This window comes from Haplochromis burtoni, unplaced genomic scaffold (genome assembly GCF_018398535.1).
Source record: "Haplochromis burtoni strain Fernald_Lab_line unplaced genomic scaffold, NCSU_Asbu1 Contig_10, whole genome shotgun sequence".
Lineage (NCBI taxonomy): Eukaryota > Metazoa > Chordata > Actinopteri > Cichliformes > Cichlidae > Haplochromis > Haplochromis burtoni.
Window position 1 is genome coordinate 3642940 of NW_024582371.1, and position 25000 is coordinate 3667939.

Sequence of the window (25000 nt, forward strand, 5' to 3'; positions counted from 1 at the left end):
TACACTCGTTCGTGTTCCCCAACTTTCTCCTTAACTTTACTACAACAACCTAGGAACACAGTACGAATAAACAGTACGAAAGGACACTCTTGATAACTTTTTGGTTACAATATCCCCAACGGTTAGCTCCCAAATTACCGTTAATGAACTAGTTAGCTTACAGTGCTAGCTCACTCGTTTCTACTCTATCCAGAAACACCGGGACGCTTACAATGAAGGATAACATTCATCCGTTAAATGCAAACGTTACATTTATTGACTCATATACGCAGATGACATTCACTAAAGTCCACTCCGAGTTAGTTCAGCTAGCATTAACTTTTGAATCGCAATCCGAGCTATCGCTAACTAAACACATAGCACAGCAGCTAGCTGCGCGACGGTGGCTAGCTAACCCAAACACAAACACTTGAGGACTCTCTAACATTTTAGTGGCAAGTTCAAACTCCCGCCAACTTTCGAGTACACGTTGTTTTTGATGTTATTTACTTCTCATTAACTCGTGAATAGTGTTGCTACAACCCACGTCCACAATTACATGAGGCGTTTGAAGCGTTGCTAACGTTAGCTAGCTATCGCCGATAACTAGCGTGCAGCTGAGTGTGTGGGAGATGAGAACGGAGGGGGAGCCCATTTCGTCCGATCTGTTATCAGCGAAGAGCGCTACAATGTGAAATATCTGACCCAGAAGCTTTAAAATCATTAATTCTTCGGGGAAGGAACAATCGCCCGTATGCTTGATTTGAACCACATCTACTTTGTGAACTAAAAAGCGAATCTTGTGAGGAGAAATGATAATTATTTACCCCGAATAAACTCTTTGAGGAGTGCTCAGACAGTGTGCGTGCGTCGGCGGTGTTCCCTCTCTCCCGATCGCCATGAAATTAGACAAAGAGGAAGTGGCTTGTCGATGTGGGGGTCAGACAGTGTGCGAGAAAGCATCCTTGGACTGGAAGGAGCGCCCTCACCTTTCAAGGCGGAACGACAAAGACGCGCAAACTCTAGTGCAACAAGTCTGCAGGCAGCTATCAAAACTTTCTGCTTAAACTTTAACTTCGTGTGCAGCGTTCTTACACATACACCCGCAGACCCGATTCTGCTCAATTTGTAATTCGGTTACAGCTAGCTACAATATAGTTTACAGGAAAAACATATTTTCTCCCCGAGCGCGAAATGTAGGTGTATGTGTGTCAATATCTATGTTAACTAACCCAAACTGGACTATACAGTATATTCATACAGCACGACTATTATACTGAGATCAGCCACTAGGTGTCACAATAATCCAATTATCTACTGCCCCCTGACTTTCTTTATGTTGGGTCCAAGCATGAAACAACATTCATATTCATTTAAGAAGAAGAAAAGAAGGACAAGACACTTTTTGGGAAAAAAAATAATTCTATTAAATTTATTTGTACATAAATTGTGCAACAAGTATATTTCCAGCCAAAGAAATCATTTCTTAAAAGCCTCACTCTTTCGTTACATACACTCTCAGAAATGGCTGGACGCATGTACTCACTCAAACCACTGTACAGCCCGTTACATTGTGCCCTGTGAAGACCAGCTGCAGCACTCATACGACTGACCACTGAAGTGTATGTGCCTCGAATTCAGAAATATCTCAATCAGTGCAAACAGGAGCCTGGCTGTGAAAAACAAGAGCACAGCACCAAGAACTCTGTATTTTAAGCTTAAGGCATGGTCAGTTTATGTAAGCCGTGTCGCTGTTAACAAGATGTGTCAATGTCAAAGCAATTACACAAACTCCAAAAAGATAATGTAACGTAGAGGGTGTGTTCTGTCGTTTGTGCCAGAAGAAAAGCAGAATATATCTGAAAAGTTAGAACAGCAGTAAAAGTGAAGAGGCTTTAGGCGAGATTTTTAAAAAGTGGAATGTATCCTGTTAAATACACAGAACAATTAAATATGGATACTTATTGTATGGGCTTTTTTTTTTTTTTTTTTTTAAATCTTACACACAGCAACATTTTAGCTACTGTTAAACAGCTCACATTTAATTCAGTCAGCCAAATACAAAAGTAGTCTACTCGAGTATCAGAAGCAGCACTGAACAACAATCTGTCTCATTCAGTTACTGGCATTTAGTGTGCGTCATGTAATAGAAACATTCTGTCAACCTCTGGCAATAAAGTTCTTTGATAAGGATATGTAAGGCCATCAAGATGCAAACCAGTGGCTTATGCTAATTAAGACTTGTCTTAATATCAAATATTAGTCAAAAATCTGTGCGCATTAAATCTTGCTTATTCGCTCATGCACATTTCCTTAAGGAGTGCTTCAACAGGCCAGCGCTAACAAAATTTGTGCAATTTTGAATAGTGAGCAAGCTCAAGTGTTATGATCGCAGCAATGTCATTGGATATTAGCCTCCCACATGGGGTTCTTGGATCTTACTTTTAAACTCTGGACATTTGTATAGAGAGGGCAGCAGGTTTCCACCAACTGCCAGAATAGCACGTTATATTAAAAAGACAAAAAATATAAGCCTGCAGGTGTGCTTAACATGGATATTGATGTAGTTGTAACACTGAGAGCACCAAGGAGCGATCAGTTTTCTTCTATAAGGTTCAGATCCAATTCTGTACAGTCTCTTTCAAAAACAATCTTTTGTCCTCCATCTGCAGGCCTCCTTTCGTCTTCCTCTTCCTCACTTTCACTGAGCGGCCCGATGCTGGCTCTTCCCAGAAACTCTGCCGGAGAGAAAGCCGAACGTCGTTCCACCTGTGAGGTCACTGGAATCAAACCGCTACCTGGTCCATATGCAGGGCTCTCACGATTACCAATCTAAGCAGGAAAAACCATGTGCATCATGATCATCATGTTACTATTTTTATAGACAAAAAGAATTACTGTCTTGCGTCCTTGCATCAAATAATAAGTGATAAAGATAAAGTGGTTAAACATAAGTAATGAGATAAAAGCAAAAAAAGCAACAAAAAAAAAAAAAGATCACAAAAGGTCTCAAAGAGAACGCTACATTTAAGGAAAGTAGTGAACTTGATTGCTCACCAATACTATTAGCCTCCGTCACATAGGTACTGTAACACTGATGGACCACCTTCCTTGCTCACCTGTGTCATCTTGCTGAAGTCGAGGACTGGCCTTGGGTAGGGCAGAACATCTGGGTCATGGCGCCTCTTTAAGCGAGGTTTGCGCATGTCACAGGGCTGCGAGTGGCAACGTGGCAAAGCAGGGTGGAGGCCACGCCTAGATGAGGATGGTGTACTGCAGGCTGAAGTAGGAGACTGAGACAGCGCTGGGTGCTCCAAGTCAGAACGGCCATATTTCAAGGCTGAACCTGGACAGGGTTGGGGGGGCAAGGGCACCGTAGGAGATTTCTGAATGTGTACAGGGGAGAGGGAGAAGCGACGCTGCAGCACATAGTGTGAGGTCAGCGGGGCCGGTGAAGAAGAGCACGAAGAAGGCGTAGCAAAGGATGCAGAACACGCTCCTTTCAGTGTATCGCAGGGGTCCCATGGGAAGCCCCATGATATTAGGGAGTCAGACGATAGCGCTAAGCTAAAGAAGGTAGGACTAGCAGATGAGTGTACGGAGGAAGAGGGGAAGGAGGAACTAGGACCACAAAGTGGCAAAGAGCTGGCTCCAGAGCCTGAACTAGATGCTCCACCACTGTGACAGCTACGTTTCACCGGGGTCCAAACCCTTGATGCGCTGGGATGCCAGGTGGTGCGGCACTGAGACAGATCCTCTGGAACAGAGAGGGACCGGCAGTGGCGTTTTGGAGGTGGCGGAGGTGAACTTTGGAAAGCCTTGAAGGGACGTTCTGGTCTCTGGAGTGATTCTCCAGATTGAGAAGTAGGCCATAGTGAATCAAGTCCACAGGAGTCATCCAAAACACTGGCAACAGATGATGGATGTGTAGTTGAGGTGTAGCTCTCTGAAAATGCCAAAAAGATAAACATGAGGCCAATTTCCCCACTGGTCACAAATGTTGCTCTTAACTCACTAAACTTGCCTTGTGTTGTTTTATGAGCACTCCACGAGACAGTGGGACTGGAGCCCACTGTAGGTAATGACTGTAACAAACAGAATGACTTGTTTTCAAAATCAGAAGTGAGAAAACCAAGTCAATGAAACAAAATCAGTTTGAAGGACAAGACTTTGTTCCATCTAAACCATCCAACTCACCACATTCACACTGAATGAGAAGGCCTTGTGATAGGGTTCTTCTAAACTCTGCTTACGAAGTTGCTCTGTTATAAGAGTCACCATATTTGTAGCTATGATCCAGGGAGAGACATGGAGATGAGGAGATTTACCAAGGGCAGTGAAAGTGTCATTAGTCAGAGTTCTGGCGTGGTTTGTGGCGTCCCCTCTACACCTCAACCAGCCAGACTGACCAGCTTCCTCACTTTGCCACCAACATCTTTATGCAACCTAGAGAGGTAGGTGAGAATAGATTGAAACAAATTAAATAAGTGGTTAGACAAACTGCAGAGAAATCAAACTAGTTTAGTCATTGTGGGGCAGAGGGTACTTTCTAATGTTTGTTTTTCTGTTTGGGAAAGCCCACAGCAAGAGGAACAGAAAAGCTGCACACCAAACACTGACCACAGGTCTATGTGAACCAAGCTAGGGCTTATAAGTTGCCCTTTCATTCATGCAGGAGCAGAAGTTTATGCTCACTAAGGTGAGAATCACACATTGACATGAGGTGACCCTGAACAAAGCAGCACGTCACATTTCATCAAATTAAGTTCATATTGTCATTCCAAATGGGACTCCAAAGAAAATTTTATTTCGAAGGAGATGCAGACTACAACTCAAGTGAAAACTTTTGCAATCAAGTCAGTAGGATCCAATAAACTGAAATGACAAGAGTTGTGAGTAGTAAAGAATGGAAGGGGGAGGGAAAGACTAAAAGGGAAAGGATGGAGGGGGAAGTGTGTGAAAAATGAATGGGACAGGGGCTGGAAGCATACCATAGTATCTTTGTAAAGGGGACAAAAGAATAGTGACCAGGTCTCAAGGACTTACTTGAGGCCAAACCAAATACAGTCCTGAACTACTCTACTTGTAATCAAAAACTTAAAAAAAAAAAAAAAAAAATTAGTTACTGAATGCACAAACACCTGAAGATTCCCCTGCAGTAGCCCATGTATGGAATCCCAGGAAGTCTATTACTCAGTGCTGTACATCTCAAATTGAAAGTAAAAGACACAGAATGACCGTTGCATTAAAATGTAACATGACCCATTAGCCTTTGGACTTCTGTTTAAAAGAATGTGTAGAGCACATGTAGGGTGGAAAACCCCCCTTCAAAAAAACCCAAATATTAATCTAGCAACTTTGAGGCCCTTTGATGGCATTTATATTTCAGCTCACTTAAGAGCCTTTCGTTCAATCACTGTTGAGAGTCAAGATGTGGCCTCCAGGGCCTTCCTCCTCCTTGTGGCAAACAGTGCATTTGCCAGCCTAGTTCCACATGCCACAAGACATTATTTAAGGGGCACAAGACCAAGCTTTTTCCACTGTCATGTCCTGAACACAATCAAAAGCTGTCAAGTAACTAGTATAAAACTTTAGCATCACTTTTCAGTGTGACTAGCTAACATACATTCGATCAGCATAAGAAAAAAAAAATATAGGACGCTGTCGAAATGACAAGAAACCTCTAGCACAGCCACCTTGATAAAATAGCTTTGACTTAAGGACACTGTATTTAAAAAATTTTTTTAAAAAAAAACAACAACAAAAAAAAAAAAAGGAAAACAAGCGAGTTTAACACAGTGTTGCGCAGCTTACTCAAAAACCACGTTTCTGCCCATCAGCTAAAATTCATGAACTGCAATCCAGCTGTTGTTCGTTACAATGTAACACATTAAAATAATGCTAAACTTACAGGATCGATAGGATTCCGATTATAGCCGGTGAGCAAGGTGGTATGTGGTAAGCTAGCTCACGAACACGATGCAGCCAGTGAAGCACCAAGTTGTCAGCTAGCTCATACAATAAATGCACTAAAATTACTAGCGTCAGTTTATTACAATAGATCTGATTGCGACCGGTTAGAGGCTTGTCATTCCAGTCGGTTATAGCTACGTTTTGTAAGGCCAGTATGAAAATTTGCGTTCCTAAATTTAACGCTAACCCAACAGTCTATGTCTAAATCAGTTGTAGCGTTAGCTTGGTCAGGCAGCTTGGTTGCAAGCTAGCATGCTACAGCTGTCTTGATGTATTACCTGCATTCAGGCGTTCCTAAGCAACCAAAGCTGCGCAGCGAGTGCACCGGGTGGCGAGCAGATTAACTGAGTATTTATAGCTTCTGGACGATACCAATTGAGAGGGTGTTTTTGTCACATGCCTTTACAACTGGTGATTCAAGAGATGCTTAAATGAGGTTTAGACATACCAAAAATGTATAACGTTTACTATTGTTTTTTTCTGTTGTTTTGGAGGAAATTAAACTGAACTCACAGCAAAACACATTGCAATTATTTTACGAGCTTCTGTCACTTTGACCGTCCCACAGTGACACCGTTCTGGTTAAAGCGAGAGCGTAATTTCAAATCTTCCTGTCTAACAATAAAGGCAAAGGTATTTTATAATATAGGTCGAATAATAAAATATTTATTAAATTTAGATACCCTACCTTACCTGTGACAGGGGAAAAGAAAAGTTAAAACTACAAAGTGTTTGAACTTAGTGGGAAGTGAACTCAGCTCTGCCACCGACGCATGCGTATTGGGTCAGTTAGCAAAACAGTTTTCCATAAGTTTCTAGTCAATAGCTGTTATAGTTTATGGCATTGTATTTGTATCTGTATTTGGTATACGTGAAATTAAAAGAGCCAGAGATTAAGTTGTCATGGCGCAAGAAGAACTTCGGAAAGAAGAAACTCTTGCAATGAGGAATAGGCTAATCGGGTATGTAAGATGAAACTTGGTGTTTTCTTGGCGCTTGCTCACAGGCTTATTGTGCATATAGTGCAAATGACACGTATTGATTTCTTTGATTACAGACAGTCATGTAAACTGTTTTATTCAGAAGACCCAGTGAAAATAGTAAGAGCACGAGGACAGTATCTATTTGACGAAAATGGCAAACGCTATTTGGACTGTATCAGTAACGTCCAACATGGTAAAAACATTATCATCCAGTCTCAAGTCCGTTTTTTCTGACCAATTAAAAAAATACAGTGTATTACACTTCTGCCACCTAGTGGCAGGACGTTTTAACGCCATTACTGACATGTTGTATGTATGTTTTTTAAAGTGGGTCATTGTCACCCCGCCATCACAAAGGCTGCAGCAGCTCAAATGGACGTCCTGAACACAAATTCAAGATTCCTGCATGACAACATAGTCCTGTATGCTGACCGCCTGGCTGCTACCCTCCCCCAGAAACTGTGTGTCTTCTACTTTGTTAACTCTGGGTGAGTATTCTGTTGCACGCTCATACTCCTTAAAAAAAGCATTCTCTAAAGTACAGTTACATCTCTTTTTCCTGATAGTTCAGAGGCCAATGATCTTGCCCTACGCTTGGCACATCAGTACACCCAACATGAAGATGTCGTAGTTCTTGACCAGTAAGTATTTTGCTCCATTGCAGCCCTTTCACCCCTGCAATTACACGTGCTTTTCAGTTATAATGAGCTCTCCTTCTACACTAGTGCATACCATGGGCATCTAATGTCTCTCATCGACATTAGCCCTTACAAGTTCCGGAAACTGGCGGGACAGAAAGAATGGGTTCATGTGGTGTGTAAATTTAGAAACCTATTATCACAAAAACTGCTACCCAGCACTAGACTCCTGCTTATCTCAAAGAACATGTTCTTTCATCCTCCCAGGCACCTCTACCAGACACATACAGAGGCATATACAGAGAAGATCACCCCAACCCAGGCCAAGCATATGCTGATACAGTAAAAGACCTTATAGAGGATGTTCACAAAAAAGGCCGTAAGGTACACTATAACCCAGTTCCATGCAGGCTCAATAAAATCTCTACTACACACGCTCAGAACAGTGCTAATAATAAGCACATTACATTTATAGTGCATATTTATTATCTATTTTTCTTTAGATCTCAGCCTTCTTTGCTGAATCCCTGCCCAGTGTTGGTGGACAAATAATCTTGCCCCAAGGATACTTTCCTAAAGTTGCAGAGTGAGTAATTCTTCAGTTATCTGGTTGTTTTTGCTCAGCTGGTTGTACAACAATGAAAGTGTGGTGCCTCCTCGTCGTATTCTCCACAGATATGTGCGCTCAGCTGGTGGCGTGTTTGTGGCAGATGAAGTGCAGACAGGTTTTGGGCGTGTGGGACATCATTTCTGGGCTTTTCAGCTTCAGGGAGACGATTTCTGCCCAGACATTGTGACCATGGGCAAACCGATGGGCAATGGGCATCCCCTGGCATGCGTAGCAACCACTGCAGAGATAGCTGGAGCTTTTACAGCCAACGGAGTGGAGTACTTCAATACGGTGACTATACAGAAACCTTAATGTAGCATAAATTAATGCCCGATCTCCACACACAACCAGGTATTTGATAATAATAGCTATTTTACCATTTTACCATTAATATTAAAATGACATTAAGAGAGAAATAAGTCATTTTAAGACTTAAAACGTACATTTCACTCACAGTTCCTGTGTTACTTTTAAATATAAGGCTTTTATGCATATTCTCAAGATAAATCACTCATTTTACTCTCCAACTTCATGCAGTTCGGCGGGACTCCAGTTTCATGTGCAGTTGGCCTAGCAGTCCTTGATGTGATCGTGGAGGAAGACTTAAGAGGAAATGCTGTGAGGGTCGGAGCCCACCTTAAAGATTTGCTCACAAAACTGAAAGCACGACATGAAATAATTGGAGATGTCAGGTAAGGATGCTACGTCAGCGGTATCCTGCAGTTCATAGCACTTAAAAAATAACTAATTGAGCTGCCATATAAGTCCAGTGACTCTACTAATTAAAGCTTGCCTACAGACATGTCCATGTTTACAGTGCCTCGTTGACATCTCACTTTTATTTGCAGGTGTGGTGTTTTGATCTTACTTAATCTAAAAATGTTCAATTATTCAAATGTATAGAAATTGTCCTCCATACCCTATTATACATGTATTTGGTAGTGTTTACCCGTTGCAGTATAAAAAGCTAGATATGAATGACAAAAATCTCAGATTTTCAGACATGGACTGCAAACCGCTGCTAACGTGAATACTTAACATGTAAATATATTTGACAAGTATGCTAATTCTTTCATAATTCCAATAAAAGGCCATGTCTTTATTTCTGTAGAGGTGTTGGACTATTTTTGGGAATTGAGCTGGTGATTGACAGAGAGAAGAAGACTCCTGCCACAGAAGCTGCAGCGCATGTGGTCAAGAGGTGAGGGACTGCAGTGCAACATATTAGTTATCAGTTAGTTTTTACATTTTATGTTTTTTTAAAAAAAGCTTACTCCCCAGTGCCGTTCTGTGATTGGAGTTTGTCCTCTTTATGTCAGGTTGAAGGAGGAGGATCAAATATGTGTCAGTACTGATGGCCCATGGGAGAACGTCTTGAAGTTTAAGCCTCCCATGTGCTTCGGCATGGAGAATGCAGAGCTGGTGGTGCAATGTATTGATCGCATCCTTACAGGTTAGCTGACTACCATTGTAAACAAGGTTATATGCATGCTATCTACTCAGTCCATAAAAACCTCAACACCAAAATATAACCATTTCATTTTTTTCAGACATGAAAGCCAGTGACCTCAAACTGGAAAAGGAAGACATCTAAGGTTTGTCAAACCTGTAGAAAACATTTTAATTGCATCAGACAGAGTCAGGTGGTCACATTCATAATATTTAGAGGTAGAGATTAAAATCTGTTCTTGAGGCTCCAGTAGACCAAACAGCTTCACAGAACATGTTGCCTCTTCCACTCAACACAGACTACTGTGGGGGTTCACTTTAGAGAAGTTGGACTTCTATCTGGAAATTAATAATTCAGAGAATATCAAAGCGGTGACAGTGAATTTTAAATAACGGTACTGCTGGATCAGCGTCGTCATTCATTTCAAACTATGCCCATTTAAAGTGAAATATCAATGCAAATGTTTTAGTCATTCTCATTTTCAACAGATCATACCAGTCACCTCTCTGATGACACCCCACAGACTGGAGGTAAACACTACAAGCCACAACATATCATTGCCACCTGGGAAATGTAGTCTACCAGAAGATGACATTTTGAAATTCCACACTTTTATAATACAAAATAAATAAATTAAAGAAAATATTGACAACTTTTTTTTTTTTTTTTAACTGTAATCCTGGTTCTTGTGTCATTTTTCTGCTGACAGCAGTTCACATAATCAGCTGTGACTTAACACTGATTGGCAACATGTTCTTAATACACAGCATGGTAGAGTTAAGCACTTACCAGACAACTATAACTCCCGGACACATTCACAAAAATTGCTCAAGTATTGCAGTTTAACATCTAGTGGGGTGGGTGTTACACTCAGCAAGTTATCCTGCAGGTAGTGAAGCCCTCTCCCACAGCTTCCCGTGGAGATGTTAACATTACTTGAGACAAAACAAGCAAGCCAGTTAACAGTACAAAAACATTTAACGTTAACTTTACAAATAATAACAGAAAGATCCATGTGTAATATAAACCAAAAGTTTATTTCTACCAATTTGCCAAAGACACTAGAGGAATGAATTTCCAGTGAGAGAGGGAATACCCTCTTACATTTAACAGGCTTGCGTTCAGTTGAATAACACTAGTAAAGCCACTTAAAAATTGCAGACATGATGGGGGAAGAATCTCCTTAAAAGCCAAAATAACAAAAACAACAACAACAAAAAAAACCAAAACAAAACCAAATAATTGCTGGTTGTCTTTGTCTACAAGGCCTTCTGCAAATATTTATTTGACACTCTTACAAAGAACCCTTTGATTAGTATAAATCCCTTTTTCCTTTTTTTTTTAACCTCACCCCACATCTGAAGCCATGCAACTCACATCCAACACTCAGCATGGGAGAACAACAAAATCTATAAACACCAAAACAAAATGAAGAAACCAAAAAAAAAAAAAATTTGTTTTATTCGCGAGCTTTAAAAGCTCTTGCTCATCTGTAAATCCAGTAGACATGTAAAAATACAACCATACAATACATTAGATTCAAAAAGGTACCAAAAAGTACAGTAAAAATAACACTTCCATCACTGGAAATGTAAATGGACACAAAAAAACAAAAACAAAAAAACAATATAAAATAAAAAGTGGAAAAGTGACATTTGCTTCCCCAGTTCCTCACTTGATCTGTACAAATGGAGCATGAGTCCAAATTTTCTGCCAACTCCAAAGGAAAAGCCAGAGCCCATGTTCGCTGTAGTCAGACCATGGATCTCTTTTTCTTATTTACTTTAGACCTTAAGAGAAAAACACGGTGCTTAACGTTACTGAGAATAAACCAAATGCGGCATGCAGTTACACAAAGACAGACAGGTGCATGAATGAGTTTGACTGGTCAGTGATGGACAGACACACTTTTTGGACGGGGGCAGGGGCTGGGAAGGGAGGGGGACACGACCTCTAGCTGTTACACCTAGCACTTTGGTGAAAGGTGAAACAGTCCTTTATTCCCGCTTTCAACCACCACAAACTCGACGCGTACTGATCAAGCAGTCGCAGTACAGGTTCATCTAAAGATGGCCGACAGGTGGAATGAATCCATCTCTAATGATCACAGACCCCACAAGGCGGCCTACCCTAACCCCACAACAATGCTGGAATGGACTTAGAGTAGATGGAGATCTCTGGGGTCAGAAGGCACTAATGGTTACAGCTATGTTCTCATACTACCACGGATGATGCAGAAATGCATACCTGCACTATGTGTGATCAGTATGGCTTGTAGCTACTCTGGTGCCCTCCACGTCTTGGAGTTTTCCCATAGCTTGTATTGCCCTGGTCTGGAGGACAAGAGAAAAAGGGACTGAGTTCTTCTGTACAAAAAGGAGGACCAAGAAAATAAAGTTTCTCTCATTCTGTTTCTTTTCCCTGGGGCCACTTATCGCTTACTGTAATCGTAGCCACCCCCATAGCCGTAATAACCAGCAGAGTAGTCATAGCCACCATAGCCACCATATCCGTAGCCTTGCTGTCCATAACCATAGCCCTGGTTGTATCCCTGGTTCCAGTAGTTGTTGTAGCCTTGATTCCAGTTCTGGCCCTGGCCTAGAAATAACAAGTAGAAAGCTTTTGTCACAAGTCTCCAGAAACAAATTTAGGCCATGATTGAAATCAAGAGTCTTCTGAAGTGCACACAGATTTGGTGCTTACCTCCACGTCCTCGCCCACGTCCACCGTATCCACGGGCACCGTACTGCTGCTGCAGGTAGACCTCTTTGGGCTGCGCGATTTTAATTTCACACTGCAATGTCACACAAAGAGCATCGTGTTAAACGTTTGCAAAGACTTATAAATCTGGCTAACTAAATTTCAGCCGGCAAGCTTGCTGTGCCATTACCTTGCTACCACCGACATTGTGGTACTTCTTCTCCATGACTTTCTTCACCGAAGCCTCTTCTTTGTACGTGATGAATACGAATCCCCTCCTCTTCTCTGTCTTTGGGTCCTGCGGAAGCTCTATGGTGTCAATCTACAAACAAAGAAATCAGAGTTTTGTAGCAGCCACCTCCAATATATCCACTTAATTCCTTTAGATGCTGACAGATGCTTCTAATGTACCTCTCCAAAGGTCCCAAAGTACTCCTCAATGACCTCCTTTGAAGTATCAGGGTTGAGTCCGCCCACAAAGATTTTCTTTACTGGATCCTTCTTCATGGCCATGGCTTTCTTGGGGTCAATCTGTCTCCCATCTAGCCTGTGCTCCTTCTGTTCAAGAACCTATTAGACAAAGAAAAAACAAACACATGTAAAATTGCCCACATTGTGAAAATATGCCTCACGTGTCCACATAATTACATCACTTACCTTTTCTACGCTGGCTGCGTCTTTAAACAGAATGAAACCAAAGCCTCTTGACCGGCCTGTCTGCTGGTCCATCTTGATGGTGCAGTCTGTCACTTCGCCAAATTTAGAGAAGTAGTCTTTAAGATCCTTCTTGCTTGTGTCCCAGCTGAGACCGCCAACAAACATTTTCCTGAGCACAGGAGAAGGGACACTGTTAGCAGCAGCAGCTGCAGGCACCCCCCCACTAACAAGCTTCACACAGTAGTGGTAGTGGGTAGAACCAGGGGTGTAGATATACAGGCTGTCCCAAAACATCTGGTGACCCACTAATGTAGGGGGGTAGGTAGGTAGCACTTGCTTTAGCTTTTAGCCGTTAGCCATCTTTCAAGGCCGGTTTAATAAAGTGAGAAATCCCCATGGTAGAGGCACAGCACCCACCCCGTATCTGCTGCTTTTCTAAGCAACTATATATTAGATTTAATCTTTACAGTGGCGCCCATCCCCCCTCTCCGCGCTGCACATGGCGCCAACAAAAGGCCGGTTGAACAAAGAGCCGTGGCAAACCGCTAGCGCTCATTAGGGACGCCTGCTTCCTTCACAGATTCACAGCAGGCCTCTTAAACTCACCCGGCATCCTCCTCGCCCTTGCTGGCGTCGATCTGGCCTCCCTCCGTGCCGCCGTTTTGCGAATTGTCGTCGTCCTCGGGCCCTGCGTCCTCTCCGCAGTCATTCGCGGCGGCGCCGTCGTCGTCGTCGTTCCCCTCCTCAGTGAGGCCGGCTCCGTTAAAATCATCGTCGACTTCGTGGCCGTTTTCCGATGTTTCCATGTACTGTTGCTCTGACTCAGACATTTTGCACAATTATACCTAAGTCCCCCAACACAAACAAGATAGAGTAAGGAATTAGTGATACAGTTGTGGGGGTTATATAATGTGTCATGCCGTGCATGCCTCGCCATTTCCATGGTGCCAATACGTGCTTTTCCCACCATTTTGGCCGGCGCGATCGCGTTCCCTGCATTCAGAGAGCCCCGCTTATTACAGAGTGCCGGGAAATGGCCAGAGTTACGTTCACTTACACATCACAGTAACCAAACTGCATCTTTAGCGCATTACTGCCAAGGGAAAATATTAGAAAAGTTGTACACATATGTATCGCGCTGATAAACCGAGCCGGGACTATGCAACTCAAATTCGCAGTTACGTAATGCCGAGGCCGATACGGCCGCAATATCAGCCTACAGTTTTAATAACTACAAAAATTACCTGCACGTACCCCAAAAAACAACTGTTTAAAAAAAATAGATAGATTACAAGACTCGCATTACTTACGTGACAATATAATGAGAAAAAAACTAATCAGGCTAATGAACCACAGAAACGTACTTACTAATCACACAACCGGAGAGCTCTCTTCAAGATGGATTCTCCCACACGACGGCAACTCGTGGTTGGTTTTCTAGAACCAGCAGGAGAAAAAAACGACCTTTTTGCGCAGAAGCCCTCTGATTGGAAAATCTCTGCTGCCATTCACGGCACCGACCAATCGCATGTGAGACAGTTTTTTTTCTGTTTTTCTACAAAAGATGTTCACGCCTCGAGAACTCAGGAAGGAACTCAGAGTACTTTCAGAATGGTGTGTTCACTGCTCGGTAATTTCAGCTCCACTCAAGGAACTTGGTCTGAAAATTACCAGTGAAGTTTTCATTATTAATTTTAAAAAAAAATCATAAAGTGACGTCATCAAGTTATATCCATATTCATAGAGTGCGAGATATAGGTAAAACAGCTCAGATAAAGTAACAAAACACACTGGCACAGTAATCCATTAATAATCTATTTTTTCCTTATTGATTATTTAAAAAGGGAAGTAGCCCTGAACCTTCACTCAGTTTAATTCTTTTGCTCTCACCTGTGAAGACTTGTGAAGGAGGCTTAGAAAACACAACAGGGCCCAAACTACAAAATCCAAACCACTGACCAGCGGTAAAAAATTAGAAGGTCAAACTGAAGTTAAAAGAAAAGTAAAAAGATGAACCACCGCTGTTCTTAAACAGTTTGATGATGAGAGAAGGATTAACCTCCACCGGAGTGATGGAAAGCCCAATATACGGAGAAAGAAGGGATCTGCTTATCTGTGAAGCACAGTGGCGGTTGTGGCATGAGAGGTTTTGGCCATCACCAGATCTTTACCCAGCTGAACATTTCAACTCATGAAGAAAAGACTGAAAGGACAAACCCTGAAAAAGGTGCTGAAAAAGAACCCTGGAGAGACATAACTAATGAAGAGACTACTAATGAACTAATGAAGAAATAAGAAATATGATGAAGTCTATGGGTCATAGAATTGATGTAGTTATGTATATTCTATGTTTTTAAAAAAACACATTTAGATGCCAGTAACGGCAATAAAAAAAAATGAAACTGATCTCTCTTCTCAAATTCATCTTTTGGTTTCACACTCAAATGTCTTCAGTGCACAGTAAAAGCTAATTGATTGGCTTTGAGGTTGTAATACACACAATTGTATATGTATAATCAGATACAAAAGCATTGAAGTGTGTTGACAGAACTCATAATTTTCTGTCATTCTTTTTCTAAATCCTTTTACCAGAAATATGTTTGTGATAAAAGGATATACACTTGGGTTATAATGCTTCAGTCCATTTATTTAAGAAAAAAAATATCCTGAGCTAGTCATAAGCACTTGTGTTTGCAGTATAAGCAGCTTTCTGTATACCTGGTGAGTTAGGAACAAACAGAGTCACACACTGCAGAACAAAATGTTCACAGCTGGGTAACTGCAATCATCCGTTTCCAACAATCTTAGCATATAAATGTAGGAAATGGTATTGGAAGTACCCTCTTACTGAATAAGCAGACCCAAATGCACAAATAAGTTATTATTTTCACTAATAGTGAATCAATCTGAGTGGAGCAACAGCAACAGAACTGACTCAAAATCAAATATTGCTTGACTGTGTTTATTGTGTTATGGTGTGTTGATACCTGTGCATTCCTGTATTATCCTTTTGTGTTGCACATTTCGATGTTTTTTTCTTCGCTACCTAGCCTGACCTGTCTCCCCAATGTGATGTTTGTATTGTATGTACGGTCGGCAAGGTCTGTCATCTCGGTTGTGAGCAAAAGACCTGCAACTGACAAATAAAGGTTATCTCATCTCATCTCTCATCATCAAAATCAAATAAAGTTACTGAGTGTTTTGTCAACAAGTAACATTCTGATCTCAGTTGGGTTCATACAGTCGACCCAGGTTATCAGATGGATTCAGTGCAACCATGTTCACTACTTCAAAATGCACTCTTTTTAAACAGCGTCATTTGCAGACCCTATAAAATTGTTTGTCCTGTTATTTGGTGCTGCCAAATATTTACTCTGCTGTCTACTGCCTTGTCGACCAGCAGTGTTACCTGCTGGGTTGGAGATGGAGTGGCTCTTCGACATTAAACAGTCACCAATAGTATTATTGCCAATAATATTGAATACTTTCTTTCCCCCTTCCAAGTCAGATGGTGCACTGTTTTTACGGAGGATAAAAGAAATATTTAACATGGCCACTTTTACCTAAAAGTAACTTTCATATCTTTCCAACAAAGTCAAGTTCACTCACAATGAGACTTCTTTAAATATCTCAAGGTAAAAAATGACATAAGATCACACACGAGTGACTTTGAAAGTGCAGCACCAGACACACGTATTTTCCCAGCTAGGGCTAAAACCACTGCAACTCAATGGGAAGTAGACCTAGGTTAACAATTATCAGAGGATATATGGGACATAAGTTTGAAAAATATACTTTGTCACAACACTGTATGTTCAATTAGTGCCAAACCTGCTGTAAAATAGTTTAAGGAGCTGCCCAAATCAAATTATTCAAAGATTAAATTATAGAGAATATTTCCAGACCTTTCATCCTAGCGTGATAAAGTTAGGTTCATAAGTAATCGCCACCATAGATTTAAAAACACAGACACACAAGATTCAAATTACAGTGCAACTTTATTTCAGGGAGTTAGGCAAGAGTGTTGCATGACCCTTCAGGAATGACAGCCAATTGTACACGCAGTCCCCCATTTTCAGAGGCTCAAAAGTAAATGGACAAACTAACACAACTTTACATTGAATTGTTCTTAATGCTTAGAAAGTGCTTTGAGAGTTCAAACCTTACTACAAGCAGTAAGAAAGTGCTTTCTTTCTTTTATGAAAGCTTAATTCAAGCAAACACTTTTGTTTGCCTTTAATGAGAAAATAACCTACTCTACCTCCTGAGCCACAGCCATTTTTGATGTATTTAGTTAAAGGTTAAGAAGTTGTGTCTATATTTAAGTGATAAGAAGACTTTTAACTTTCATCCATCCATCCATTTTTCTAACCCAAATTCTGGGGCTTAGGTAAGAGGTGAAGTACAACCTAGTCAGATCACCAGTCTATTGCTGATTTATGCCAGAAAGCAAACAGATGCTTACGACTGAAAATATGATTTATTTCATTATAGCGTTGAACAGATTCATTTCTCAGTCAAAAAGAAAGACATTAAACTCTGTGCTCGTTGCTCCTTTCCCCCCACTGTTTGCCTCTCATTGCTCCTCTTCCACAACGACTGCTTCACATATTTGAGGTTGGTCTGGGTTGTTTTGGATGAGCCAGTCTGCAAGCCAAATCTATCAGGAGCAAACATACAATCCCCATGTTCACAAAGCGCTAAACAGCTGGCTAATGAGTGAACACGTGTAGCTTCTAATACTTACAATGGGGTTGAGTGGCTTGTTCATGCAGAGCTCAGTGAGCCCGCGTAGCAGAACTGGGTTTATATACCTGCTCAGGTATTCTTCATTTTCTTCTCTTGAGGGTAAGGGTTCAATTATAGCTGCATAAAAAACACACAGGTCAAAGAATGAAAAGCATTCAAAACACTTGCATATGCACAAGATCTCTATGTATAGAAGATTATGTGTGGGTGTGCAAATTACTTACAGTTTGGGAACATGAATTTGATCTCCCTTACAGCTGCTTGAAATGAATCGCTTCCATGAAGGGCATTTTGTAGCTCAGAAGTGCCATATTTTGCTCTAAGGCTGAAGAAAAGTACAGCATTCTTTATTTGTACATCTGCGTATGAGTTTTAACAGAGCTGACCTTTAACCCATACCTTTGATAAAAGTAATATACCAAGCCTTGATGATGGGTCAGTCAAAGGACATGGTGAACTAAAATTCTGAGGCTGAGATCCAGAATTACAATCAAACACTGTAAGTTATATACAAGTCAAATTTATATAAAAAAAAATGCCATGTAAATAATACACATTATTACTGTTATTCATTTGTCTGAGTCCAAGGATGGGGCAGGTTTGCAGAGAAATATTCAAGTGCTTTTACACCAAAGTGTGAGCATGCTGCACAGTATACTGTATATTGTGTAATAATGTCAGTCTTTGATTTTCTTCTATTCTATTCAAAATCTAATTACACCCCACTTTTCATTATCCCAAGCAATGACACTGACCACTCTGGATGGGTTTCTCTGGCCTTGGCACTGTTGACAGGTCCTATGATGTACTTCCAGTGGGCGATAGCATTGTCGCATGCTAGCATCAAGGCAACGATGGGGCCAGAGCTCATGAAGGCCGTCAAGCTGGGGAAGAAATGCTTTCCATACTCCTCTGCGTAGAAATCACTGCATTGCTCTGGACTTAGCAGCAGCTTCCGCTTCTAATGCAGGGATTAAATATTGGATATGACAGAGAAAGCACATATGGTGGTGAACACAGTCATGATTTATCTCTAACCACATCAGATACAGTTGATCAGTTTAATTTCAGTAGGCTGGTATTCTGAGGCTATTTGCTATTTGCATATGCATACTTTAATTGCTTTTACCATGTGCAAAAATGGTTTGTCCTGTCATATTTAATCAGCCAATCACGTCACAGCAGCTCAATGCATTTAGGCATGTATGCATAGTCATAGATCTTCTGAAGTATAAACTGAGCATCATAATTTGGCATAAACAACACGAAAGCATGGATCCATCCTGCTTTGTATCTATGGTTCAGGATGGTGGTGGTGGTGTAATAGTGTGGGGTACATTTTCTTGGCACACTTCAGGTACCAGATGTACGATCGATTTATGACACAGTATACCCATCTTCTGATGGCTGCTTCCAGCAAGACAACGCGCCATGTCACAAAGCTAAAATCATCTCAAACTGGAATGTTTCCGACAACCATGCTATGAAACATTCAGGTGGTTCTGAGGGAAAAGGGGATCCAGGTTTACTAGAAATAAAGTGCCCAGTGATTGTATTATCAACTATTGTTTGTTATTATTGTTGTTAAGTTATTGTCTTCGTCCCATCACCCCCAGCCAGTTGCATCAGATGTCTACCCCTGCCTGAGTCTGATTCTGCTACAGGCTTCTTCCTGTTAAAAGGTAGTTTTCCCTCCCACTGTTGCCAAATGCTTGCTCAAAGAAGGACGTTTGATTGTAGGGTCTTTACCATAGAGAATAAAACACCTTGAGGTTACTGCTGTTGAGATTTGACGCTGTATAAAATTGAATTGCATTGGATATTAACGCCCTTTAGTGGAAAACCTTTGCGCTACTGATATCTGCAAAGGAAGAAAATCTATTACTTTTAAAAGGGGCATTTATATGAACGAAGATATCACACTTCTTATAATAGAAAATAGATCAATTATTTCCTCAAAAATCCTCAGCTGGATAGCCTCGTCCCTGACACAACAAAGTGCACCCCACAGTTCTCATCTTGTAATTTACCAACGTAAGAAACTTTAACATACCTGCAGGATGGTGAAACCCGACTTGAGGATAATATTCTCTATCTCCGCAGCTTTGTCGATGGCATCTGGTTTAATAATGGCCAGTGTTCTTTCCACATGAATACGAAGAGGTGAACTTTCATCCATCTCCTCTCGCTCGCTAACATCAAATCAGACAGACGCTTGTAACATTTATCTTTATGATATTAATTTACTTAATATTAATAACAGCTGGCAATGAAGAGTTTGAGTAGCCTCATTATAAAAATGTTTTTTTTTAAAGCGAAACTGCGATTACTCGTTCAATTAAACCACTGACCCACCTTCTGGATGTGTATGTCTGTTGCTAGGATGCACGTGTACGGCACCGCATGCAGGACAATTCTTACGATGTAAAAACTCGCGAATTCAAAGGTTCAATAAATATTTGTCCCCCTTCGTCAAAAAAGTATCAGCTTCTCTTAAATCTGTTTAGTTACATAAAATCTTGCCAAATATCTCAGGGTATAGTAAGAATCACAATAAACATGATGTGGGAGATTATGTTATAGCTCAGTGAAGAAACCTTTTCGTGGATAGCTGTACTTGTATGCCCCCTTTTTGCGTGGCAATAACTATTAACAGTGTTATTCCAGCAGCAGATCTGATAATCAGACTTGTTTTCGTGACTCGCAGATTTTGCAAACCAAAGTAATTTAAATATGGAGGACTGTCACATTGGGGTACACAGTATAAGGGGGCACCTTACCACCCTGGTTGAACTACCGGGGTGACAGTGAAAATACTTTAAAGCAACACTTAAATATTACTAAAGTAGACATTAATGCTTTACAAAGGGCATTTAATTGACTATTTGAGGACTTTTACTGCACATATTTAAAGTTGAGCCTCTTTGTATACAGATCACATCAAACCTTCATACTCTGTAGCATTGCTGCTCTGTGACCTGCTTCTCTCTCTTGACTCAGGGAGTAGGAACAGTAGACCTGACCCTTCATATATTTGAAATCTTATTCGTAAAACAGATACAGAGATAAGAGGCTTTTATCATTCAGGGAGCATCTGTAACATGATCTGAAAAGTAACCATTAACTAAAGATATCAATTGAGTAAAATGTACAAGATCTGAGATCCACAAACTTGCACTTAAATATTATACTAGATCTAATTTTTCCTTCTTAAATCAGACTTAATACTATTAACTTTTCAAGGGATTGCACAGGTCAGCACCCTCGTACCTTTTTGATCTTTTCAACTGGTAAATTCCTTCAAGATCATTGAGGTCTGGGGACCAAATGCTCCTAGCTGTCCATATGTCCAGATTAAAGCACAGAGGAGATTGGCCTTTGCTGTGATTGCTCCTGAAATGTGCAACAAACTCCCTCTTCACATCAGGACCTCCCCAACATTAGACACTTTCATAACCAGTTTAAAAACCCACTTTTATTCCTTGGCTTTTAAACCAGAATGAATTCTATTTTGTTTTATTTCTTACTCAAATTTTCTCATTTTATGCTTCTTTTCTTAAATTTTGTCAATTTCATCTCTTTTGATCATCTTAAATGTACAGCCCTTTGATCAACAGTTGTTTTAAATGTGCTATATGAATAAATTTTACGTTAACCAACTTATATGAGAACCACCAATATTATACAATGTTCAGAGCAAGACGGGACACATTCTTTCCAAACAGTCTTTTATTTAAAGTTGCTTCAACGAGGATTTCTTATCGAGTTCCAATGGTGACCTGCCACACTCTGATCAGGTTGTCAGTGTAGCCAGCAAACAGGGTCTGTAAAGAAACCGAGAACATAAAGTCAACGCTCATCAATTTCTGCCGTTTTATAGTCCGATCATATCCAGATAACTGTTTTTAGTGCCCCTCATATTTGCAGGACTGTCACCAGTGGACATCAGAGGTAAAAGTGAATGGGAATAATCACTGGGGGTAAAACACTAAAAGCACCTCTTCTGACAGACATGCTTAATATACGTTTTTCTTACCTGTCCATCAGCAGACCATGCCAGGGAAGTACACTGTGGGGGTTCGGCCTTGCTGTTTGTGCTGATCACTTCCTGTCTCAGCTCGTCCACAATGATCTTGCCCTCCAGATCCTACATGAAAAGAAGAACCAAGAGGTGGTGTGATCACTAACAGGTATAAAACAGTGACTGAAGTTGAGCACCAAAATTTATTATTAAACTAACAAACAAGGTTAGAGCTCAGAAACAGCCTCTGGTTTTCATCATAGAATACAGCTGGCATGTTAGGTTACATCACTGCCCTTTACAACTTTAATTTTTAAACACACAGATCAGAGTGTGAAGCCTTACCCAGATCTTAATGCTGGGTCCAGTGGCAGCACAGAGCCAGTAACGGTTGGGGCTGAAGCAAAGGGCGTTGATCACATCACCGCTGTCCAGGGTGTAGAGGTGCTTGCCTTCATTCAGGTCCCACAGCATGGCCTGGCCATCCTAATGTGGAAGACAGAAGACATCCTTCAGTTCAAACATCTTTGTGTAACATTTAAAGCAAACAGTCACTTTTAAAAATCTTCAGCACTAATGATGATCTCTTTAAGGTGCAGGAATCACTCAGTAACAGCCTCTGGTGTCATCAATATTAAAACAGATGCATGTAAAGAATACATCATAGTTGAAACCTGCAGGCTTTAATTTACTCTTATTAAGTGGAGTAAAAATGATAAAAAAAAAAAAAAAAGACATTCAGTTAAACTCTGCCTTACCTTTCCACCAGATGCACACAGGGAGCCATCAGGAGACACGGTCACTGTGTTCAGGTAGCCAGTGTGACCAATGTGGTTGGTCTTCAGCTTGCAGTTGGCCAGGTTCCACACCTATGAGCAAGGGGCACACTATGTTAGGCCTCCACTGTTATAAGCGCCATCGTGTCAGCCTATCTGAGCTTTGCTCTCATAAATAATTCTCATCACCAAGTTCAGTTAAGCCATGCGAAAAGTTTTTAAATCACTGAGCAAACCACACAACACCAAGTTTCCACAAAGGTAACATACCTTAACCATCTTGTCCCAGCCACAGGAGACGATGATGGGGTTGCTGCTGTTGGGGGAGAAGCGAACACAAGACACCCACTCAGTGTGGCCCTCATCCTGCAAAATAAAGAGCTTTGTGAATTCTCAAAGCCAGATTATGAGTAATGCTGGTATTAAAAACGTCACGTGATGCTATTTGGTTTGTGCCCTCATCAATAGTACTCATCAACGAGATCAGGTAATACATGCAAAATTTGTAATAATCATCGAGCAGACAAACCATATAACAAAGTTTTATTATCTGCCAGATCATTTTATCACAATCAGGCAAACAATGTGGGGAAAATGTAGATGTCAACAATAAAGTGCCATCTAGTTGCTTTACATTAAAGCTAGCATCTTTAACTGTTAAGTGTCTCGTTCAAAATAATATTAAGGCATTAAGAAGTGGCTGATAGCTGCAGGAGAGCATTAGATGGAAGTTCACCTGGATGGTGTACTTGCAGACTCCAAGAGTGTTCCACAGCTTGATGGTCTTGTCCCGGGAGCCAGACACGATCTGGCGGTTATCAGCAGAGAAAGCCACGCTCAAAACATCCTTTGTGTGTCCAACGAATCGGCGGGTGGTGAGACCACTAGGAAGAAAAATATGCAGGCATTTCAGATCAACTAAATTACTGCACACCTTAGCATAACCAATCAATGCATGCCTGCTGCCACTGCATCCAAATACTACTGACGAGTCCAAGGCCTAGACATTAATTTAAGAGCCAGAAAAAAAAATTACTACACCAGTTATTCTTGTGTCTTTGTTTTACAATGCGAACACTGACACTGAAAAATAAAAAATACAACTCAAGATTTTAAAGCTGTGGATGCACAATCCAGCAAAAACTGGACCATCTGCACATTTATTACCATCACTGTTTTCAGCATAGATCTTAGGCAGTGAAATGGTGCACACACCCAAAAGCCAGCTATTTGAGGCCATTCAAGAAACACCAATGTTGCTGCTCAACTGAGTTTTCAGTGATAAAAAAAATGAAAAAAAAATCAAGGAAAACACAACGGCCAGAGGTGAAGAAACGGACAAACTATGTGGTTTGGGTTCACAAGTAGTCTGTGAAATCACCAAATAATGCAGCTACACTTACAGTTTCTTCCATACTACTTGCCCTTAATCTGTTAAGCAAAAAAACCCTCTCGTTTTCTGACTTTGCTCCCACACAGTAACAAAAATCAGCTAAATTATGTTCAAACTTCCATTTCCCCTTGATTTTGTGAGTCCAGTGTGCAAATACAGTAACAGCAGCTGATGGATGTGTGATTTTCTGAGCTCATACTAAGGGTAGAGGGTAGGTGATGGGTTTGACAGAACCTGTGCCTGTCTGAGTACAGACCTTCACCCCATTACCTTTGTGGTGGTTCTGTCTGCGTGAGGTCGATCAGACTGCTGAAAAGTCAGTGTGACCTGATCTAGACAACTTAGGCTTTGTTGGTATCAGATCTCATGTACTGATGGCATAGAGAACAATTTGATATTCTGAAACTAAGAAAACACTTCATTTGTAAGACTATTTTTGGCATATAACAGATCTGAGAAACTAGCACTAGGCCTCTTCAAACTCAAGTGATTCTTAAAAATCAAATGTCATTTAGAAGACTTGGCTTTTCACCTGTACTTCTAAACATCTGCCCAGGGGTAAAGACTCCCTGCACTTACGTGGTGAGATCCCACAGGCGGAGGGTCCCGTCCCAGGCTCCGGACAGGGCAAACTGTCCATCAGAGGAGATCACAACATCACTCACAAAGTGAGAGTGACCCTTCAGGGAACGCTGGGGGATACCGTAGTTGGTTTCATCACGGGTCAGTTTCCACATGATGATGGACTTGTCTGAAAAAAAGCAACACGTTTTCATGTCTCAACGTCCAATATTCATTCAGGAAACGAATAATTTAAGCATCAGCATGCATCGATTGCTAGCACTACATGCACACCTGTTAAACTTCGGATCCACGGGCTCAGTCTACGAAGGTTAGGAGGGTTTTGTTGCTAAATAATTACATTTATTCAGGTAACTAAACGTGCTATAACCCTCCTAACAAGTATGGACATCAACGGGTCTGTTACAGATGACGACAGATAGCGCTAGCGAGCTTAGCTAACCTGCTTCTTTCAAGCTAGTTAGGACCTTTTTTATGTAAAAGTTTGAG

At 41.0% G+C, this 25000-nt stretch overlaps 6 protein-coding genes across 9 annotated transcripts in view; 1 reads left to right on the forward strand and 5 right to left on the reverse strand.

Moving 5' to 3' along the window:
• Positions 1–1097, reverse strand: part of LOC102308982 (C-terminal binding protein 1) — a 12131-nt gene extending 11034 nt beyond the window's left edge. The window contains exon 1 of one of the 3 annotated variants that reach the window (XM_005921177.3): positions 807–1097. The gene's annotated coding sequence lies outside the window, so the exon portion shown is untranslated. Of the gene's footprint in view, positions 1–489; positions 785–806 lie in introns of those variants that run through there. The other 2 variants (XM_005921179.3, XM_005921178.3) reach the window with 2 other exon arrangements.
• An 858-nt stretch (positions 1098–1955) lies between these two features.
• Positions 1956–6349, reverse strand: LOC102308667 (protein FAM53C; the record flags this gene model as incomplete). The annotated part of the gene is given in 5 exon segments (XM_005921176.2): positions 1956–2811; positions 3099–3925; positions 4004–4064; positions 4177–4425; positions 6231–6349. Coding segments are annotated over 4 exon segments (1209 nt in total). The 5' UTR covers positions 4261–4425; positions 6231–6349.
• Positions 6350–6510: 161 nt separating this feature from the next.
• Positions 6511–11104, forward strand: phykpl (5-phosphohydroxy-L-lysine phospho-lyase). The gene is made up of 13 exons (XM_005921172.3): positions 6511–6914; positions 7010–7128; positions 7264–7423; positions 7502–7576; positions 7661–7748; positions 7841–7957; positions 8077–8159; positions 8249–8474; positions 8721–8875; positions 9295–9384; positions 9503–9636; positions 9734–9778; positions 10122–11104. The coding sequence occupies exons 1-12, from the start codon at positions 6856–6858 to the stop codon at positions 9775–9777; spliced, it is 1350 nt and encodes a 449-aa protein (XP_005921234.1). The 5' UTR covers positions 6511–6855; the 3' UTR covers position 9778; positions 10122–11104.
• On the reverse strand, positions 10650–14480 carry hnrnpaba (heterogeneous nuclear ribonucleoprotein A/Ba). Of its 2 annotated transcripts, none has more exons than XM_005921173.3 (9): positions 14359–14480; positions 13597–13835; positions 12991–13159; positions 12745–12903; positions 12524–12655; positions 12337–12427; positions 12076–12231; positions 11881–11966; positions 10650–11423 (listed from the first exon to the last, which is right to left on the reverse strand). In XM_005921173.3, the coding sequence occupies exons 2-8, from the start codon at positions 13818–13820 to the stop codon at positions 11896–11898; spliced, it is 1002 nt and encodes a 333-aa protein (XP_005921235.1). In that variant the 5' UTR covers positions 13821–13835; positions 14359–14480; the 3' UTR covers positions 10650–11423; positions 11881–11895. The 2 variants fall into 2 exon arrangements, with proteins under 2 accessions (XP_005921235.1, XP_005921237.1); XM_005921175.3 differs by having other exon boundaries at positions 14355–14377.
• A 3070-nt stretch (positions 14481–17550) lies between these two features.
• nme5 (NME/NM23 family member 5) lies at positions 17551–21322 on the reverse strand. Its single transcript, XM_005921170.2, has 6 exons — positions 20095–21322; positions 19793–19931; positions 18495–18700; positions 17964–18064; positions 17738–17856; positions 17551–17650 (listed from the first exon to the last, which is right to left on the reverse strand). The coding sequence occupies exons 2-6, from the start codon at positions 19916–19918 to the stop codon at positions 17567–17569; spliced, it is 636 nt and encodes a 211-aa protein (XP_005921232.1). The 5' UTR covers positions 19919–19931; positions 20095–21322; the 3' UTR covers positions 17551–17566.
• A 131-nt stretch (positions 21323–21453) lies between these two features.
• The window catches only part of rack1 (receptor for activated C kinase 1), a 3923-nt gene continuing 376 nt past the window's right edge, over positions 21454–25000 (reverse strand). Inside the window, exons 2-8 of the mRNA XM_005921168.2 lie at positions 24509–24680; positions 23273–23420; positions 22807–22902; positions 22519–22629; positions 22106–22246; positions 21776–21886; positions 21454–21563 (exon numbers count right to left, since the gene is read on the reverse strand). Coding sequence (XP_005921230.1) covers positions 21498–21563; positions 21776–21886; positions 22106–22246; positions 22519–22629; positions 22807–22902; positions 23273–23420; positions 24509–24680 — 845 coding nt within the window. The 3' untranslated portion in view covers positions 21454–21497. The remainder of the gene's footprint in view (positions 21564–21775; positions 21887–22105; positions 22247–22518; positions 22630–22806; positions 22903–23272; positions 23421–24508; positions 24681–25000) is intronic.

Coding starts and splice junctions, on each gene's coding strand:
- nme5 (XM_005921170.2), bottom strand. CDS start 19,918: ATGGATGAAAGTTCACCTCTTCGTATTCATGTGGAAAGAACACTGGCC. Junction 18,701..19,792: donor CGGGTTTCACCATCCTGCAG/GTATGTTAAAGT, acceptor TCCCTGCATTAG/AAGCGGAAGCTGCTGCTAAG. Junction 17,651..17,737: donor ACAAGCCACTCAACCCCATT/GTAAGTATTAGA, acceptor TGCTCCTGATAG/ATTTGGCTTGCAGACTGGCT.
- phykpl (XM_005921172.3), top strand. CDS start 6,856: ATGGCGCAAGAAGAACTTCGGAAAGAAGAAACTCTTGCAATGAGGAAT. Junction 6,915..7,009: donor ATGAGGAATAGGCTAATCGG/GTATGTAAGATG, acceptor CTTTGATTACAG/ACAGTCATGTAAACTGTTTT. Junction 7,577..7,660: donor GATGTCGTAGTTCTTGACCA/GTAAGTATTTTG, acceptor CTTCTACACTAG/TGCATACCATGGGCATCTAA.
- hnrnpaba (XM_005921173.3), bottom strand. CDS start 13,820: ATGTCTGAGTCAGAGCAACAGTACATGGAAACATCGGAAAACGGCCAC. Junction 12,904..12,990: donor ACGCAGCCAGCGTAGAAAAG/GTAAGTGATGTA, acceptor TTTGTCTAATAG/GTTCTTGAACAGAAGGAGCA. Junction 12,656..12,744: donor ACTTTGGGACCTTTGGAGAG/GTACATTAGAAG, acceptor CTTTGTTTGTAG/ATTGACACCATAGAGCTTCC.